Source organism: Parasteatoda tepidariorum, chromosome 5 (assembly GCF_043381705.1).
Source record: "Parasteatoda tepidariorum isolate YZ-2023 chromosome 5, CAS_Ptep_4.0, whole genome shotgun sequence".
NCBI classification, from domain to species: domain Eukaryota; kingdom Metazoa; phylum Arthropoda; class Arachnida; order Araneae; family Theridiidae; genus Parasteatoda; species Parasteatoda tepidariorum.
The window spans coordinates 77,256,159-77,277,482 of NC_092208.1; the positions used below are offsets into that span (position 1 = coordinate 77,256,159).

A 21,324-nucleotide genomic window follows, 5' to 3' on the forward strand; every position below is an offset into this window, starting at 1 on the left:
AATTGATAATCTCTGTATATTATATTATTTGAAAATAAAATTTTCAAACAAAGAAGATTTAATTTTTTCAATTATAACTTGATAATAGTTCTCAACAGAATGATTTTCAACGTCTGATTAAGAATAAAAAAAAAACAATATGGAAGTTTTTATTTCAATAGGAATTTTTAGAATCGTTTTCTTTTTATATTAAGTATTTTTTAGTTTTTTAGTTTATAAACAATGATCTTTCATTAAAACTTTAAATTTTTTGATAAAAATTGTTGTCAAAGAACTTTTTTTTGCAAAATTAAACTAATTAACATTATGGTTTACCGTATACTTCTTTAGCTTTTTAGCATATTTCAATGTGTGAAATAATATGGTTCAGAAAAGTATGGAATGGAAAGTTTAAATAGACCTTTCATATAAGATCATTAAATTTTGTAGAGTGATTTCGCATGCATTAGGTTTTAACTCTAATAAGAAGATACAATTTTTTTTAAGTTTATTTACAAATATTTTTCCGATGCGTTTTGGATGTTCCTTCTCTAGAAAAAAAGAGATTCCATTTTGTTATCACTGGCATAAGAAAGAATATAAAACATTTTTCTTTTTTAAATTTAATAAGCTACAATAAAGAAGGAATGTTACAATGCCACACGGACGGAAGTCCAACTGATAATTGTGTTGTTCTGTCAGCAGTAATTAGCCTCAAATAACAACGCCCCCTATAGGTCCTTGCGTTCGCGGACATTTGAAAATTTCGACTGAATTTTAGGATTGCGGGCTAAATTTGTCCCTTGCAGACGATGTCCGACATTCAGGATGACTCAGTGCAAATTATTTTGCCGTTATAAGAGATAGACAAACGCAGAGATTAACTGTTTATTTTATTATTAGTTTTAAAAAAGCTCAGAACTTAAACATACAAAAATACACACATAAAAAAGAAATGCTAAAGGCATATTTAGAAAAATATGCCTTTAAAGTTATTAGATATAAGAACTATGCAAGTAATATTTCAAACTAAAAGAAATTCCCACTTCACGTGAAGTTTATTTACCACCGCCAATAAAAACATAACATCATCAATAATACATAAAATCATCAATGTAGAGTTAATTCTAGAAGTAAATTGCAGGGTTCAACTCCCTGCTTGGAATTTTTTGATCATTTCCCCGTGGTTTATCAAATTACGATACTTTTTAATCCGATGAAATTTTATTTGAAAATTTTGAATTTCAGTTAACACTCTTTAACCCACTGAATTCACGACTATTCCATAGCAAATCTTTGTAATATTCTGACAACTTTTTTTCTTTTATATATTTTTACATGGTTTCTCATTTATCGATATTTTTAATTACACACCACGACACACAATGTTTTAAGGACACGCAAATTTCAGATTTGAGTAACGATTATTTGTCAACAAGTTTTTCGAAAATCTCCTTTTGATTTAATAGTTGCAAAATAATTTTATGTTTTATGAATATTTTGTTTCCGTCACTTCCACTTGTATTTTCCAGTTTCGATACTTTAAATACGATATTATTACATCCCGCGTAATTATAAGTATTACTTTTGGACGTGTTTTATTCCGAGGATCACTTTATGGTCCAGGAAACAATTTTCAAAAATTCACTATGACGTCGATTTGACTTTTTTCTATTTTTAACTATCGAATAGTATAATCTAATTTTTTAAACTACTTATTTTTTACAAAATTCCTTCAGAAAACCAATTTTTGATGTCAGTGTTTCTTGTTTTTTCAAAAAATTTTTCTGTCAATCTTTGACTTTGCCCACAATTCAATGTGTTTTTCCAGTCTCCAACAACTCCTTTTCTAACATTGCTCTTTGCTAAAACCCTAGAAGGTAAATTCAAACTGGTGATGAACTCAGCTACGTATTTAACTCCAGAATAAGTTTCAGAATTCGACACTTTCATGCCGGAAAGGCTTGGTCTGCTATAATGTTTCTGCATATATTCATAACTACTGAACAGAATAATATTGTTGAGAACAGAATTGTCTTTCTCAATTGCTTCAGTGCATTCTTGATCCAAAAATTGCGAAACAGACACTACAACGCTCCTAATATCTTTTTTCATCTCTTCAAACGTTGTATAAAAGACGTTCGAATCATTACGATGGGGATACCAAGAGAGCAAATGATCAAAATAATCATTATACTCCAATTCCCCATCCATAAAAAGCTCAAAAAAGTCATTAAAATTGCCATCCCAATATTTGAAGCCTGGATGATTTCGTGCGTGATGATAAAAAGATACGCAGCAATCTTTTGGATTCCGCGCAAAAAATATATACTTTGCTTCAGGGGACAATGAGAGATGGTTGTAAGGTAGATGCGTTTTAATACATCCGGGCTTCTTCATCTTCTGAATGCCTTCAAATCCATACATGTCGATGAACGGGCAATATTTGATGAATTCCGACAAGTCCAAGTCACCCGTTTTATCGATTTTTAGTTCTTTTCCTTTGCGTAAAATATACAAGAGTATATGCTGCATCCAAGTTGTGCCAGATTTAGGATAAGTAACAATAAAGATGTCATTAGGTTGAGCCTTGTAGTTCAGCGCTTCTCTGAAGCATGCTGGGGAAAACATGGAAGGATAAATGATTCCGTTCATACGACTATACAACGGTGCTTTTGTTATTTTTTCCATATTTAAATCCACAAATTTGGAATGTCTGAAAAAAGGAAGAAAAAAACGAAGAATGAAGTGAAAAGTAATGAAAATAACGAAAAAAATTTCTCGTGATTACACTACAGTTAGAAATCGTGAATTGTATTGAAGCATAATTTAGTTCAAATCTGCTGCAATCTTTACGGAATAAAAAGCATGGTTCAACTCAACACTTATTAAAATTACAGCAACCTATTAAAATGGTAGCGATATTATGGTTTAACATTGCATCGAGTTTTCTGTGAGAGTAAACATACATATTATAAAAATTAATTATGTTTTATCAAAATAAATTGGGCCGGTTATGTAAAAGTTTCGTTAACGCTGAGCTGGTTAAATACGGGACTCGTATACACGGTACTCGTATACACAGGACCTCGTATGGATGTCGGCAAACTAGGGTGCTCGTATACACAGGGCATTGTGTGGATGTTGACAAACTACGGTGCTTGTATAAGCAGGACATAACGTGGATGTCGGCAAACTACGGTGGTTGTATACACAAGGTATGCAGATTTCATGAAAAGTGTGGTTTTTCTAATTTAAAATTTGCTAGTTTAATATGGCAAACGAATTGTGTACAGTTCACTTCGAAACTTTAACTATCACTAAAAAAAAAGACAAATAATGATAACAAAAAAAAAATGCATTGTTTACTTACTATTGGATTTTCTGGTTTAACAACTTTCATAACCATATGTAAAAATTATCTAGCTTGCTTAAATATTTTCCTAGATTGTAACAAAATGCGCAAAAACTAATTTACACACAAGTCAAATCACTTCCAGTTACAGAAGAGAAAGATTGATATTACAATAAAAAGATGTTTGTGAAGAGTAATTTAGAGAAATACAGGATGTTTATAATGTTCCGGGCCCATTTTGATGGTTAGTAACTCATAAAATAATAAAGATAGATTAAAATTAATAACATAAATGGTTAGATAGACTCAAAAAGTTTCATGACACTTGTCAACGAACTTCCACGTGTGCGCCCTTCGTCGCACGGAGAATATTAAGTCGATAGTCAATTTCACGCCAGGTAGCAGCAAGCATGTCGGCATCCACAGAGGCAATTGCGGTTCTCTGAAGCGCATAATGTTCTCCGACGAAGTATCCTTTCATGTTTCTGGCATTGTTAATCGCCATAATGTGCGCATATGGGGATCTGAAAACCCCCATGAATACTGTGAGACGCAAAGGTATTACCCAAAGGTTAATGTGTGGTGTGGACTAACGCACGACCGAGTCATGGGCCTTTCTTTTTTTTACAGAAAAGACGGTCTCATCAGTCGTNTAAGAAGATTATTATTTATTTCATCAAAATTTCCAAAAATCAGTAAATATCAAAAAATGGACTTAACCGCATTGGCTTCTGAGCGGCTCATTTAATAGTCGAACTAAAATCTGCCTACTATTTGTTTAAGTAGATAAGGAAGTTAAATAAGTAAGTACTACACTGTTAGAAATTTCATTCTAAAATTATGGAGAAGTCTGTCCTTCTGATTCTCCGTAAAGTTTACTTTAATGGATATTTTTCACCTTTTCGGTAAAAAAGAAAATTAACTGGGCATAGGAGATAGGATACTGTTTGTCTAAGATAGGTACTCTGACAGCCACTAAGTCTGCGGCAGTCTGGTGCTATGGAAGCAAGAAGAGGGCATTTTAGGGAGGGTAGCTTCGATGAAGAGGTCTCATTTTCTCTCGCCGAAACCAGTCCTAAAGAGGAACCCCGCACCCTCACTTGAAATGATCATACCTCATTACCATAGTCACCGCCACAGCTCCAGACGAATGTCTGGCAGAGTACATATCTTAGACAAACAGTACGATGCTCGTATACACGGGGCAGTGCGTGGATGTCGACAAACTACGGTGCTTGTATAAGCAGGACATAGCGTGGATGTCGGCAAACTACGGTGCTTGTATACACAAGGCATGCAGATTTCGTGAAAAGTTTGGTTTTTCTAATTTAAAATGTGCTAGTTTAATATGGCAAACGAATTGTGTACAGTTCACTTCGAAACTTTTACTATCATTAAAAAAAAAGACAAATAATGATAAAAAAATTCATTGTTTACTTACAATTGGAACTTCTGGTTGAACAACTTTTATAACCATATGTAAAAATTATCTAGCTTGCTTAAATATTTTCCTAGATTGTAACGAAATGCGCAAAAACTAATTTACACGCAAGTCAAATCACTTCCAGTTACAGAAGAGAAAGATTGATATTACAATAAAAAGATGTTTGTGAAGAGTAATTTAGAGCAATACATGATGTTTATAAAGTTCCGGTCCCATTTTGATGTTTAGTAACTCATAAAATAATAAAGATAGATTAAAATTAATAACATAAATGGTTAGATAGACTCAAAAAGTTTCATGACACTTGTCAATGAACTTCCACGTGTGCGCCCTTCGTCGCACGGAGAATATTAAGTCGATAGTCAATTTCACGCCAGGCATCCACAGAGGCAATTGCGTTTTTCTGAAGCGCATAATGTTCTCCGACGTTATCCTTTCATGTTTCTGGCATTGTTAATCGCCATAATGTGCGCATAAGAGGATCTGAAAACCCCCATGAATACCGTGAGACGCAAAGGTATTACCCAAAGGTTAATGTGTGGTGTGGACTAACGTACGACCGAGTCATTGGGCCTTTCTTTTTTACAGAAAAGACGGTCTCATCAGTCGTATACTTAGGCATGTTGGAAAACTTCGTATTTCCACAACTAGAAGAGCTTCAGCCACATGTCGTTTTGCAACAAGATGGTGCACCACCTCATTGGGGGTATCATCGTTCGTAGTTCTTTGAATGACCATTTTCCAGGAAGATGGATCGGGCGAGGAAGATCAATTCCTTGGCCACCCAGATCACCTGATATAACACCGCTGGACTTTTTTCCTTGGGGATTTATAAAGAACAATGCTTACAGGAGAATCGTATCGAATATTGATGACCTAAAAGCCAGAATTACAATCGCAATAGCCTCTGTGGATGCCGACGTGCTTGCCGCTACCTGACGTGAAATTGACTATCGACTTGATATTCTCCGTGCGATGAAGGGGGCACACATGGAAGTTCATTAACAAGGGTCAGGAAACTTTTTGAGTCTATCTAACCATTTATGTTATTAATTTTAATCTATCTTTATTATTTTATGAGTTATTAAACATCAAAATGGGTCCGGGACTTTATAAAGACTCTGTATAATAAGTCGCGAGCCCAAATCGTTCACAGGAAAGTTTTTGGTGAAATACATCATAGTTTTCAAGCAAGCAAGTACTGCGTGCGCTATAACCTAGAGGAAGTTTCAGAAATTTTTAAAATACCTATCGGGAAACAATACTAAGAAGCAATTTGTTTTTAAAACGTGATATTTGTAAAAGAGTATATCTTGTGCAATACCCTTAAGTCATTGAATTCAGCTTTAAAACTACAAAGTAATGAATTCAACACGGGTATAAGTACTGGAAATAATTACAAAGTCGAGCAAAAAGTTGCGAAATAAGAAACACCACTGTTATGGCTGAAAATGCAAATTTATTTTCTACTTGAAAATGTGGAGATTAATTGTTTTGCAAGACGATTTTATTTTCCTCATGTTATTTAAATCATGGCAATATTGATATAAACATTGCGCATATTGATGTAAACAACGCTGAAAAAAATATAAATTCGATAAAAATTACGTCATTGTTAGGCCTAAAACATGCAAGAAAACTGTTTGCTCCAGCACAAGAAGTAAATCCGAGATATATATAAGCAGATTTTGGAAATTTGCTCGCGCATTACTATGTCAAAGTTAACTCACTTAACGGAAGTCGAATGAGGTAAAATTTTAGCTTTTAAAGAAATTGACTTGAGTGGTTCTCAAATTCCAAAGCTACAGTAAATAGTTACTTCCGGAATCTTGAAAGCTATGGTAGTAAATTGGAAAGCAAAAAGAGATATTTCATCAAGGCAAGGAAGACGAATCTGGAAGAAGGTGAGTTGTCATCCGCACAAAATAAAACTGAAATGCAGTTTCCATGCAGCAGCTTCACGGTTAGAAATTATTCCAGATCTGAATTTCATCATTTGGAGTATATTAGTAAGAGACGTTTACAGACCTGGCCGACGATTCAAGAGTAAGTTGGATTTGATTGATGCAATTAAGATACCTTAGAACAAAGATATCTTATTATGACACATAAATTAATTTTTAATGCACTTTACTATTAATTTTCTTTTGCTTTTTATTTTATTATGTCATAATCTCTGGCTATAGTATAAATAAAACCATCTAGTCCTTTCTCTTTACATTTTATCACTTTCTTCAGTGACTTACTTTTTTCCAACACTGTATGAGATGTATATGTGTAGATCAGCGGTTTCCAAATGGTGTTTTGCGGAAGACTAGGGCTCCGCGGAAGAGTTTAAGGAGTTCCGCGAAAGCCTAGGACTCCGTGGAAGAGTTTAAGGAGTTCCGCAAAAGCCTAGGGCTCCGTGGAAGAGTTTAAGGGGTTCCGCGGAAGTCTAGGTTCAGTGGAAGAATTTAAAGAGTTCCGCGAAAGCCCAGGGCTCCGTGGAAGAGTCTAAGGAGTTCCGTGGAAGCCTAGGGTTCTGTGGAAGAGTTTAGGGAGTTCCGCGAAAGCCTAGGGCTCCGTGGAAGAGTTTAAGGAGTTCCGCTAACAATCAATTTTTATAACCAGAGATGAGTTTTGAAGCCTTAGATTATATTTAAGTTCAAGTTATGATTCATAATTTATATAATCCTTCGGTTTGCCTTTATGAAATTATTTCAAGTAAAATGCCAAAGAACTAGAAATGGTATTTTTTAAAAGAAAATATATTTCTAACAGCAATATATTTAACAAATTATAAAAAGAACAATCATTTATAAAATATTGCATCAGTATGTCTCATTGTACTTTTTAAATCGAAATAAAATTAACATTATTAATAAGGAAATATGTTTCCCCAATAACTATTTTCAACTTTTATAGCAGTTCTCCTAAGTCATTGCAGTTCTTCTAAGTTTCAAAGTAAACCATAATTTGTCTTACTTTATTCATTTTCAGCTTATGTATATACACCAAAAACAAATTCATTTACTGGACTAGATACAGGTATATCACAAGGATTGCAAATTCAACTGTCAGACATAAACATAATTTAAGATTATTAATAATAAAGTATTTAATAATCTTTATTCCCCTAATTAAATATTTAAAATCCTAACTAAATATTTAATTCAATCTTTTATATATTCACAATTTGCTTGATAAACTTCATAAAGGAGGGGTTCCGCTAAAAATGAGGTTGATTATTAAGGGTTTCGTAGCCGAAAAAAATTGGGAACTACTGGTGTAAATAAAAGTTTAACTTATTCAGAAATAATTTGAAAAAAAACTAAATGATAAATTGCCTTATAAATTAAATAAAAATTGAATAATTATTATTAATTAACGATTAAAAACTAATGATTTGAAGCTGGCAAATTGTCAGATGTGTTTTAAACATGTCTGAAGTAAGGGTTAACTACGCGCTTTATCTTAATGAAGTTAAACAACGCAAAAAATAGCACAAATTAACAGACCTACTCTAGTAACAAAAACAAAACCACATAAGCAGTCATTCTATGGTGACAAAAAACAGTCTTACTATAGAATGGGGCTTCCTGGCCGAGTGGTCTCGGTCACCAAATGGTCTGCCGCGTGAAGGCATTGGGTTTAACTAGTACACAGCTGCTCTACTACTAGACAGAGGCTTATAAGTATACTTATGTAGTTAAGCACACAAGACTGTAAATGTATTTGTGCCGATAAAAAAAATGAAACTATAGTATAAAAATAAAGTTATATAAACAGAAAAAATATAGTATATCTGTTTCTGAAAACTAAATAGACATACTAGTACGCCTGCTTATGTGTCGTTATTTTTAAAGATTTGAAATTTGAGTCAGGCTTATATCGTCACGTTTTCCGGTTATTCAAAACGTCAAATTAATAATATAGATTTTAAAAACAACGTGACTTTTTGTGTAATAAACTGGCAATAGTAATGCTTGAAAAGAATTTTAATATATATATATAAATGAAATAATTTTTTTATTTAATTGTTTCAGCTTTTAGTGGGTAACTCAATACACTTACTTTTTTTAACTAACATATAAACGCATAAAAACGTAGCGTATGAACGTGAAATTCGCAACTTAAATGTTTGTTTCTGTTATTTAAAACTTTTCTTTAAAAAATTAAAGTGTGAAAAATTATTATTAATTAAGCTTACATAAAAATCTACGTTTAAGAACATGATGTTCGCTACTTGTGTTAAGAACTTTTTGCAGAAACAATGAATTTAACCTATAGTTATAATAAACTCAAAGCATGTTGTAGGTTTTCAAATATTAACTATAAAATTTTTTCTCTCCAAAATTTATTTGGGAAGATTTTTGTTTAAAATATAAGTCAAATAATTTGATTTAAATCAGTAAATACGTTTCTAAGTCATTATTTTGGCTGTACAGTTTTAAAGGATTTACAATTCATTAATTTTTGTGTTATTACTTTACAAAAAACAATTGCATTATACAGATGAAATAGATCTATTTTACATCTTTTTAGGTAAAAAATCTGTCTGAACTTAATCTAAATATCCTAGTCTGAACGTAATCTAAATACTCAATGCGGAAAAATTATTTCAGCAACCAAAAAACTTATTTCATACTTAATTTAGTGTTAACAAAGCATAGTCATTCTACTTGTAAACTATTATCGACTTCAAAACTATCGTTGTATAGTTAATATATTCTATAGTATATTACTTACTATTTGTCTCTACCAATAATTATAAATAATATGGTAAAATAAAAAGGTATAAGAGAAGCTCAAACCTTCAATTATAAGTTCAATATCCTCCTACTTCCAGCAAAGGTAACTATTTAACATCATCAATGATGATACAAATAAATGTTAAAATAAAGAGTTAAAAATGATATTCATGTTTTCAATCAAATGATTTTCATCTATTCAAATAGTAATATTTCTATCAGACGTGAACCAATGAGTAAGGAACAAATTGACGTACACGTGACCCCAGTTTTTTCAAAAGCTCTCTCCTTTACGTAATGCAAATAATTTTATTCCAGCAAACAAATCACTGAAATGTTTTTAAGTAAAGGGGGCATACATAAATTGATTTATCAAAATAATGTTGATAAAAGCATGTTCAACGCTCATACACGATTAGGAATGGTGCCGATTTTACAGATTTAGAAGAAAAATGGGATTTTTAAAAAAATAATTATCTTGAAATAGTTTTGAATACGTAATAGGTCTCAATTTTTATTGTTTGAGAGGGTGCTAAACTATGACATAGAGTAGAGACATAGGATTGAAAGAAGTACTCGGGACTTACAGGATTGTTAGGACTAAAGATTGAATGAGGTATTAGTAGGTAAAGCTTTTAATATCAGTGGATTTCACATGAAAAGTCCTTTAAAATTTTAAAGGTTATCATTGCTGTGTTAGCAAAAATACAGTTTTCTATTATACCAGGAATAAAATTTCAGCTTCTTTAGACCATATTACGTCATCTGTATAAACAATATTGTCTGGTAGAGATAAGCAAAAAGATATTGGGTTATCTACGAATAATGTTTTGGTTGACTATAAGAGAGCGGTTTCCAATTTTCTTCGGTCATGGAATCTCCAACCTCCTTGTGGTGGAACCTCAATTTCAGTTAATTGAATATATTAGCCAAAAAAAGCCATTTTTACAAGCCATCGTCATGTTATATGATGTGAAATCGTTAATTTCACAATCTAGAAAAAGCTTTCTTCACAGCATTTTTTTCACCAGCACACAGCCAACTATTTCTGTTAATTGCACTTAACTGTTAACTGTTGTCTGTTAACTATTTCTGTAATCCTGTTTGGTTTTCCAGATCAACCAATCTTCTAATTTATCAGAAATAATGTTCCTGCTGTGTTTCCATTAGAAATCTTTGTTTAACTGTTATCATTGTTGTGTTATCAAAAAGATATTGTTATAACACCTATTATCCCAGAAATAAAATTACAGTTTCTTTAGACCATATGATGATGTCTAATGTATAAAAAGTATTGTCCAGTAGAGATAAACAAAAAGATATTAGGCTATCGACGGATAACGTTTTGGTTGTCAGGTTCAGCGGTTCTGAATTTTGTTTCGGCTATGGAACCTTCAACGATCAACCTCCTTGTGTGGAACCCCGATTTTAGTTTATTGAATAGATTAGCCACAAAAGCCATTTCTGTAAATCATATAGTCTGAAATTTGTTGGTTTAATAATTTAGAAAAAACTTACTTCGCCGCAAATTTTCCAGTACTATTTCTGACATGCATTATTTAATTAGATTTTCTGCAGTCCTGTCTGGTTTTCCAGATGAACCAATCTTCTATTTTAACAGAAATAATTCTCCTGTCGTGTTTCCATTATAAATTTTTGCTTAACCGTGTATTGCTTATCTCAATCAAGTTCTGATTCTCGGAACATAAATGTTCTTTCCGCAGAATCCTAGGTTTCCGAGGAACAGCCTTTGGGAACCGCAGGTCTAGGAAAATCAGCTATGACGTAGAATTGTATTTTTCCTAGTATCCATACATGTCCTTCCCGTCGAATTGTATTGTTCAGGAAGTATAATCTAGCTTTTGTAAACTATTTTTTTATTTTATAAAATTGCTTCAGAGAACCAATTTTTGATGTCAGTGTTTTTTGTTTTTTCAACATATTTTTCTGTCAATCTTGGACTTTGTTCATAACTCAACACATTTTTCCAGTCTCCAACAACTCCTTTCCTAACATTGCTTTTTGCTAAAACCCTAGAAGGTAAATCCAAACTGGTGATGAATTCAGTTATGTATTTAATTCCAGAATAAGTTTCAGAATTCGACTCTTTCATGCCGGAAAGGCTTGGTCTGCAATAATGCTTCTGCATGTATTCATAACTACTAAACAGAATAATATTGTTGAGAACAGAGTTGTCTTTCTCGATTGCTTCAGTGTATTCTTGACCCAAAAATTTTGAAACAGACACAACAACGCCCCTAATATCGTTTTTCATCTCTTCATACGTTGTATAAAAGACGTTCGAATCATTACGATGGGGATACCAAGAAAGTAAATGATCAAAATAATCATTACACTCTAATTCCCCATTCATAAAAAGCTCGAAAAAGTCATTAAAATTGCCATCCCAGTATCCAAAGCCTGGATGATTTCGCGCGTGATGATAAAAAGACACACAGCAATCTTTTGGATTCCGCGCAACAAATATATACTTTGCTTCAGGGGACAATGAGAGACGGTTGTAAGGTAGATACGTTTTAATACATCCGGGCTTCTTCATTTTCTGAATGCCTTCAAATCCATACATGTCGATGCATGGGCAATATTTGATGAATTCTGACACGTCTAAGTCACCCGTTTTTCCAATTTTCAGTTCTCTTCCTTTGCGGAAAATATACAAGAGTATATGCTGCATCCAAGTTGTGCCAGATTTAGGATAAGTAACAATAAAGGTGTCATTAGGTTGAGCCTTGTAGTTCAGCGCTTCTCTGAAACATGTTGGAGAGAACATTGAAGGATAAATGATTCCGTTCATACGACTATACAACGGTGCTTTTGTTGCTTTTTCCATATTTATATCCACACATTTGGAATGTCTGTAAAAGGAAAAAAAATAAGATTGAAATGAAAAATAATGAAAATGACGAAAACATTTTTCGTGATTACACTACCGTCAGAAATCGTGAATTGCATTGAAGCATAATTTAGTTTAAATCTGCAGCAACCTATTAAAATGGTAGCGATATTACGATTTAATATTGAATCGAGTTAAATGCGAGGGTAAATACATGTATTTTGAAAACTAAATATGTTTTATCAAAATAAATTAGACTGGTTTTGTAACGGTTTCGTTGACACCACGCCAGCTGAATACGGCTCCCGTATACACACATGGTTTGACGTGGATGTCGGCAAAGCTCGTATTCACAGGGCATTGCGTGAATGCAGGCTGAATACTGTGCTCGTATGCACAGGACATTGTATATATGCCGGCTAAACACGAAGCTTGTATACACGGAGCGTTGCAGGGATGTTAGCTAAATACGTGTTCATATACACGAAAAACTAATTAAAAACATTCATTGAAAAAAAATTGGAAAAAAGTATAAAGTCGATACTGATTACGTCATTGTCAGACCTAAAACATGCGAGAAAATGATTTTCTCTAGTACAAGTTTTAATATCCGAGATGCATATAAGCAGATTTTGGTAATTTGCACGCGTAATTTACAATTTACAATTTTGGTAATTTACAATGCCAAAGGGAATTCAGTTAACCGGAAGTCAGAACGAGGTAGAATTTTATCTTTTAAAAAAATGGTCTTGAGTGGTTCACAAATTGCAAAAAATAGGAAGTTCCAAAGCTATAGTAAATAGTTACTTCCGGAATATTGAAAGCTATAGCTGAAAACAGCGTATTGGAAGGCAAAAAAATTTCATCAAGAATCAAGAAAGAGCTGAGATGTCATCTGAACAAATTAAAAATGAAATGCAGTTGCCATGCAGCAGCCGCACGGTTAGAAATTATTTAAAAAATAATTCAAACATTCAATTAAAATTAAAGGAATTTCTCAGCTTACTAAAATGCACAAAGATGCTCGTTTAGCATTTGCGAAGCAACATCTTATGAAAGGTACTAATTGGAGTGATGTGGTCTTTTATGATGAAAAAAAGGATGTACCAGATGAATATCGATGCTTTCCGGACGACTTACGGACTGAGGAACATTTATTTTTTAAACGTAAATTTGGCGGTGGGTTCGTTATTATTTGGGACACTTTTGCAGCAGGCGGTACAACTCTAATTATATTTTTACAAACTGAAATGAATACAATTCAGGACATGTTGGGAGCTAATTTATCGCCTGCTGTTCCTCTTATAGCATCCAAAGACTGGACCTTCCAACAAGACAATACGGTAGTCCATACTTAATATTGAACTGACTCCTGAATTATGAAATAAATGAGGTTAAATTTCTTGATGAGCAAATGAGGTTAAATTTCTTGAGAGGCCATCTCGTAACCCAGATCCGAATCCGGTAAAAAACATTTGGGGCATATTAGTAAGAGACGTTTACAGATCTAGCCGCCGACTCAAGAGCAAGTTGGATTTGATTGACGCAAAAGATCTCTTAGAATAAAATTGATATCAGCATTTTACGAACTTTATCTGGGTCTATGAATGTGAGATTGATAAATGCAATCGAAAACAAAGGATCCCACGTTGATTAGTGATGTAATAATAGCACCGATTTTATACTTTTTTTCTAACTTACTTTGTGTTGAAATCTTATTATGACACATAAATTAATGTTTAGTGTATTTTACTATTAATTTCATTTTGCTTTTGATTTTATTATGTCATAATCTCTGGCTACATTATAAGATAAAACCATATAAGTCCTTTCTTCTTACATTTTATCACTTTTTTCAGAGACTTAATTTTTTCCAATTTTGTAAGAGATTTATGTGTGTAGATTAGCGGTTCCCAAATGGTGTTCCGCTGAAGCCTAGGGCTCCGTGGAATAGTTTAATGGGTTCCGCTAATAATTAGCTTTTATAACCAGTGATGAGTTTTGAAACCTTAGATTATATTTAAATCCAAGCTATAATTCATAATTTATATAATCCTTCGGTTTGCCTTTATGAAATTATTTCAAGTAAAACGCCAAAAAACTAGAAATGGCATTTTTTAAAAGAAAATATATTTCTAACAACAATATATCGAACAAATTGTACAAAGAACAACGATTTATAAAATATTGCATCAGTATTTCTCATTACATATTTCAAAGCAAAACAAAATCAATATTATTAATAAAGAAATATGTTTCCCCAATAACTATTTTTTAACTTTTATAACAGTTCTTCTAAGTTTTGAAGTAAACCATATGATTTGTCTTATTTTATTAATTTTCAGCTTATGTATATACATCAAAAACAAATTCATAACTGGACTAGATATATCACCAGGATTGCAAATTCAATTGTCAGACAGAAACATAATGTAAGATTATTAATATTAAAACAGTTAAAAATCTTTATATACCTAATTAAATATTTAAAAATAATCTTTTATAGATTCACAATTACCTTGATAAACTTCACAAAGTAGGGGTTCCGCTGAAATGAGGTTGTTTATTAAGGGTTTCGTAGTCGAAAAAAATTGGGAACCCCTGGTGTAGATAAAAGTTTAACTAATTCAGAAATAATTTGAAAAAAATACTAAATTGTTTTATAAACTAAATAAAAATTAAATAATTAAAATAAATTAATAATTAAAAACTAATAATTTGACGATGGCAAATTGCCATATGTGTTTTAAACATGCCTGAAGAAGGGTTAAATATGCGCTATATCTTAATAAAGTTAAACAGCTAAAAAAATAGCACAAATTAACAGACCTACTCTAGTAACAAAAATAAAGCCGCATAAGCAGTCATTCTATGGCTGATTGGTTTCGGTCACCAAACCACGCTGTTGCAGGAAGGCATCGGTGTTTAACCATTACACAGCTGTTCTACTATTAGTCAGAGATTTATAAGTATACTTATGAAGTTAAAGCACACACGCGACTATTAATGTACGTGTGCGATAAAAAATAAAATATAAAAAATAAAGCTATATAAACAGAAAAAAATATAGTACATCTGTTTCTGAAAACTAAATAGACATACTAGTACGCCTGTTTATGTGTCGTTATTCTTTTTTAAGATTTGCAATTTGAGTCAGGCTTATATTACTCTAGTCACGTTTTCTGGTTAGTCAAAACGTAAAATTAATAATATAGAATTTAAAACAACATGACTTTTTGTGTAATAAATTGGATATGATAATGTTTGAAAAGAATTTTATTTTATATACACTCATGGACAAAAAAATTAGCGCACCACGAAATAATTGCGCCCACCCATCGACACCTCCGTTTGGAGTTTTGCCGCACACGAGGAAACTGAACTGCAGAGGAATGGAACCAGGTCGTCTTTATCGACGAATCCAGATTCAATCTCAGCAGTGATGACAATCGGGTTCGTGTGTGGAGACCGCGTGGTGAACGCCTCAATCCTGCCTTTGCTGTAGAGCGACACACCGCTCCCATAGTTGGTGTGATGGTATGAAGTGCAATTGCCAACAATACACAGTCAACCCTAGTATTGTTCCGTGGCACCATGACAGTCCAGCGGTATGTCCATGAAATCCTGCAACCACATGTGTTGCCACTCATGCAACGGCTCCCAGGAGCCATTTTTCAACAAGCAATTCTCAGCCTCATACGGCAAGGGTGTCACAAGACTGTCTCCGTACGGTTACTACCCTTCCTTGGCCAGCCTGATCCCCAGATTTGTCTTCAATAGAGCATATCTGGGATCATTTGGGACGGCGAGTTGGGCTTCCCACGAGTTTGAACGAACTAGAGGCAAGGTTACAGAAAATATGGAACGAAATGTCTCAAGATATCATACAGAACTTGTATGCCTCAATGCCCGATCGTATCGCATCGTGCATTCGCGCTAGAGGGGGTCCAACGGGGCATTAATTCCTCCGTTCTTTTGTCCTTTTCTCTGAAATAAATTATCCTTTTTCTCTGATTTTCTAATTATTTACTTATATCAAAGTAGTCATTACTTATGTAAAATTTCGTTACATTTCGACGACTCCTTCTTGATGAGCTAATTTTTTTTGTCCATGAGTGTATTTGAAATTATTTTTTTATTTAATGGTTTTAGTTTTTAGTGGGAAACTCAATACACTTACTTTTTTTTAACTAAGTATAGACGTATATAAATGTAAAGTGTATACGTAAAATTCACATTCTTCATTCTTTGAAAAATTAAAACGTAAAATTATTATTAATTAAACTTACATAAAAATCAACGTTTAATAACATGAAGTTGAATAATATTTTTGTAACATAGTTTTATTGTTTAATAACACCCCCTGTTGTTTGCTGTTTGGGTCAAGGAGAACTTTTTTTAGCAACACTGAATTTAACCTACAGTTTTCATGAACTCAAAGCATGTTATAGGTTTTCAAATATAAATCATAAAATTTATCTGGGGAATTTTTGTTTAAAATATATGTCAAATAATTTTTTAAAATCAATAAATACGTTTTTAAATCATTAGTTTGGCTGTGAATTTTATTTATTTAAAGGTGATACAATTCTGAAATTCTTGTGTTACGACATTACAAAAAAAGAAAAAAAAGTACATTATACAGATGAAATAATTCTATATATTTTTACATCTATAAAATCTATTTAGATCTATTTTACATCTATTTAGATAGAAAATCAGTCTGAACGCAATCTAAATTTTCTAAAGAATTTTTTTAAGCATATTTTCAACGCGGAAAAATTATTTCAGCAACCAAATAACTAATTTTTCTACTTATTTTAGTCTTAACCAAACATAGTCATTCCCCTCGAAAACTATTATCGACTTCAAAACTATAGTTGTATAGTTAGTATACACTATAGTATATCACTAACTATTTGTCTCTACCAATAATTATAAATGAAATGATAAAATAAAAAGGTATAAGAGAAGCTCAAACCTTCAATTATAAATTCAATATCCTCCTACTGCCAGCAAAGGTAACTATTTAGCATCATCAATGATTATACAAACAAATGTTAAAATAAAGAGTAAATGATATTCACATTTTTAATCAAATGGTTTTCATCGATTCAAACAGCTGCATTTCTATGAGACGTGAACCAATAAGTAAGGAGCAAATTTCTGAACACGTGACCTCCAATTTTTCAAAATCTGTCTCCTTTACGTAATGCAAATAATTTTATTCCAACGAACAAATTACTGAAATATTTTTAAGTAAAGGGGGCATACATAAATTGATTTATTAAAATAATGCTGATAAAAGCATGTTCGACGCTCATACACGATTAGGAATGGTGCCGATTTTACAGATTTAGAGGAAAAATGGGATTTTTAAAAAAATAATTATCTTGAAAAACTTTTGAATACGTAATAGGTCTCAATTCTTATAGATTGAGAGGGTGCTAATTAGTTAGTGCAGAAGATGTTTTAAGTTACGGAATCCCGCACAGAAACGTTTTTTTTCTGAATAACTTTTTTCGACGGATAACCCTCAGAATATACGGGTAGCCGCAATCTGGGAAATGTGGTCCCAGTAGTTAATGCTAATTTTACTTTTTGCATGTTTCAACAATCTCGAGAAATTTTCAGGTGGATCGAAAACATTTTTGCACACACTTATAAAATTGGTTTATCCAAAGATAATTCGACGCAAAAAAAACTTTAATGATTATTTATTAAGATTTATTATTTCATTTAATAATAGTCGAAATGTTTTGAATTGCCAGGTATGCAACTTTTTGCATCATTTTAAGGAAGGGAATTTTGATTTGTTAAAATACCAAATTTAAACGAAAGTTTGGTTCGAATAGTTCTTGAGAAACCAAAAAAAAAAAAATTAACGATTTCTTTAAAACTCGATTTCTCAGAAACTGTTCGATCAATTTTCTTTAATTTTTGCACTTAGCCATTTTAAATTATTCCTTAAAATGATGTACAAAGGAGATCATATTGCAATACGTATTAAGGGTGGTCTGTACGGAACACCCATTATTTGAAAGAGTTATTGAAAAAGTTCCTTTAGCGTTTGATGCATCTTCAAATGTAACAATCGGAACAAAGTTATTATATTATCCTAACAGCACTATCAAAAGAAAAGGCAGTTGCGAATATTTCATGAAAATATTCAAAACAAGTAACGTATATTCAATGACAAGTGATAGAATTGAATAATAGATGTAGTTAATAGTGTTGTTCACCTCTTTTTAAAAGTGTCTTTTTATTACGTACGAAGTAATATTTAAAGCAATTCGTTAAATAGTGACTTATTAGTTAGATATTTTTAAGAATAGGTTAACTGTCCTGTAGATCGTAGTCTGGTACATAATTGATTCCATTAGATTACTTTCAGATCAAATATATAGATGGCAGCACATTCATTTGCACGTATTGAAACTTAATTGAAATGTTTTTAAGACCCTTCAGAATCGTAAGTGAAAGGTTGTAATTGTATTTAAAAGTACAAGGTTGTAAGCGTCCATTTTTAGTTCACAGGAAGTATGTAGAGACTTTTAAAACCTTTCTCATACATGATAACGTTTTTTAAAACTATCCCTTAAAATACTTTAATCAGTTTTCTGGATAATAGAAAGAAAATGAAATTTTAATTTTTATAGAGATACCGTAAGAAGAAATTAAATTTTTTTTCAAGCAGTTTTATTTCATTCCATTTTTTATATTTTAATTTATTAGGTCCATAATTTAATTTTGACGGATTTAAAAAATTTCTCTTGTCTGGTTATATTCATTTTTCTCTTTTTATTACCCTCTTTTAATTTATTAACTTTTTTTAAAATAAGTATTTCAGGAAGTATTACTTGACTCTTTTTAGTTCCTTTTACTTCACAAAATAACTCTTATTGTAAAAATCTTTATTTGCTTAAAAAAAACCTAAATGCAATGTCATAAACTGTTAGTTCTAACGAGGAAGCACTAATACACTACCTCGTTAAAAAATTTCATATGAATAAGTTACACTCAGCGTAATATTTAAAAAAGTGAAAATCGAGAAATTTATTTTCAGCGGAGAAAAAAGTGTTAAACAGAGACAGTAGAACAAAAGAAGGTGCTTTTACCATAATACTTTCTAGATTAATTTCCTAAAGAAGAGATATTTTATCATAATGAAAGCACTTAACATTTTTCTTCCGCTTTTTGTTCCTCTTAAGTATTCTAATTTTAATATATTCCAAGAATATTTCTTTAAATAACCGTTTTAAATTACGTCATAATTCTTTTTGAATTAAAAATCTTATTTTAGTTCGAAGGAAAAAATATTTTCTTTCATGTTTTAATGTTTTCAACTTTCATACTTTTACCCGTTGAGTTTGTTTTGTTACGAACAAATTAAAATATACTTTATTTTGAAAATAATAAACTTGATAAAAATAATTTCTTTAGCGTTTTATTATTAATCTCCCAACATTAAACCGGAACCTCGACTTTATACGCAAAATATATGAAGACAATTGTCAACATATTATCGAATAAAACACAACTTTATTTTGAAAATATTTAACTTGTAGAATAAAAAATTTCTCCACCGTTTTAACATTAATCCCTAACCTGAACTTCATAAATAAAATAAATGAAAACAATTGTCTACGTATTATCGAATAAAATAAAGATTTATTTTGAAAAACTAGAGGAATATAAAATTTCTTCATCGCTTTATCATTAATAGTCTTAAATTAGGTTTTTATTTTAAATTCGCAGATAGTTTTGGAGCTTTATCTAGCGAAGTTATGAATTTGTTTTTGGTGTGTATACTGGTACGTTTTAATTTTTTAAATGGCTCACCCTTAAGGTTGTGCAGAAGATAAAACAGAAAAGTACACTTTTCTCACCCAAAAGTATCTTACACCCAGACATAATGGTGCCCTGATAACAGAGAAGAACATATAAAAAGTTTAAATGTTTTTTTTCAAAGCAAAAAGGAAATTTGTTTGGGGGTGGGGGCAACTTTTAACTTTTTTCTTAACGAATTATTGCGATTTTTCTATTAGTTTTGTTTTTCATGCATAGCTTAATTACAAAATAAACACGTAGTTTCAGTGCTTATTACATTATTGTGACGTAGTTCACCTATGCTTCCACATTGAAACTGATCTTTTTGTTATCTGACGTAATGATTAAAAAATAATTAAATATTAAAGAAGCAGAAACAAATCTCTTCTAACACCAAATAGAGCTATAATCTAGCAAACATCACTGAGGGCATCTTTTCAAGATTTGAAATCATCGGTTATTGGATAACTGCAAGTGATGTAATCGTAGCATTTATCGATTCAGAAGTCAATCAGGTTCGAAACATACGCGTGACGTCGCTTGCTGGTATCCAATTAAACGTTTAAAGCAAATGGTTGACAATAATAACTTTACTTCTTCTCGAGTTGCATGTTAGCAATCGCAACGAACTATTGGGGGCGTTGTTGTATGAGACGAATACTTGCGATTTTTATATGAACAGTTACTCTGGAGACGTCTTTAATGCAGCGTGTAGCATTGTGACGTTCCTTCTTCATTGTGGCTTATTAAATTCAAAAAAGAAAAATGCATGATATTCTTTTTTGTGCAAACGAAAACAAAATGGTATCTCTTTTTTTAAGAGAAGTAACATCCAAAACACATCGGAAAAATATTTGTAAATAAACAGAAAAAAATATGTATTTTCTTATTAGAGTTAAAACCTAATGCCTGAGAAATGGTTTTACTAAATTTATTGATATAACATGAAAGGCCTACTTAATCTTTACATTCCATAGTTTTAAGAATCATATTACTTCAAACATTGAAATAAGCAAAAAGTATACATAAGCCTCATAATTGTATATAATTTAATTTTCTAAAAAGCTTTTTTGACAACAATTTTTATCAGAAAATTTTAAGTTTCAATAAAATCATTATTTAGAAACTAAAA

The 21,324-nt window shown here is 31.7% G+C and overlaps 2 protein-coding genes across 2 annotated transcripts; both read right to left on the reverse strand.

The window, feature by feature from the left end:
* Positions 1 to 853: 853 nt before the first annotated feature.
* LOC122268280 (sulfotransferase ssu-1-like) lies at positions 854 to 9,880 on the reverse strand. The gene is made up of 2 exons (XM_071180647.1): positions 9,572 to 9,880; positions 854 to 2,695 (listed from the first exon to the last, which is right to left on the reverse strand). Exon 2 carries the CDS (start codon positions 2,668 to 2,670, stop codon positions 1,702 to 1,704), a length of 969 nt encoding a protein of 322 aa, XP_071036748.1. The 5' UTR covers positions 2,671 to 2,695; positions 9,572 to 9,880; the 3' UTR covers positions 854 to 1,701.
* Positions 9,881 to 10,127: 247 nt separating this feature from the next.
* LOC107449467 (sulfotransferase ssu-1-like) lies at positions 10,128 to 17,510 on the reverse strand. The gene is made up of 2 exons (XM_043051645.2): positions 17,344 to 17,510; positions 10,128 to 12,384 (listed from the first exon to the last, which is right to left on the reverse strand). Exon 2 carries the CDS (start codon positions 12,357 to 12,359, stop codon positions 11,391 to 11,393), a length of 969 nt encoding a protein of 322 aa, XP_042907579.1. The 5' UTR covers positions 12,360 to 12,384; positions 17,344 to 17,510; the 3' UTR covers positions 10,128 to 11,390.
* Between the last annotated feature and the right edge of the window lie 3,814 nt (positions 17,511 to 21,324).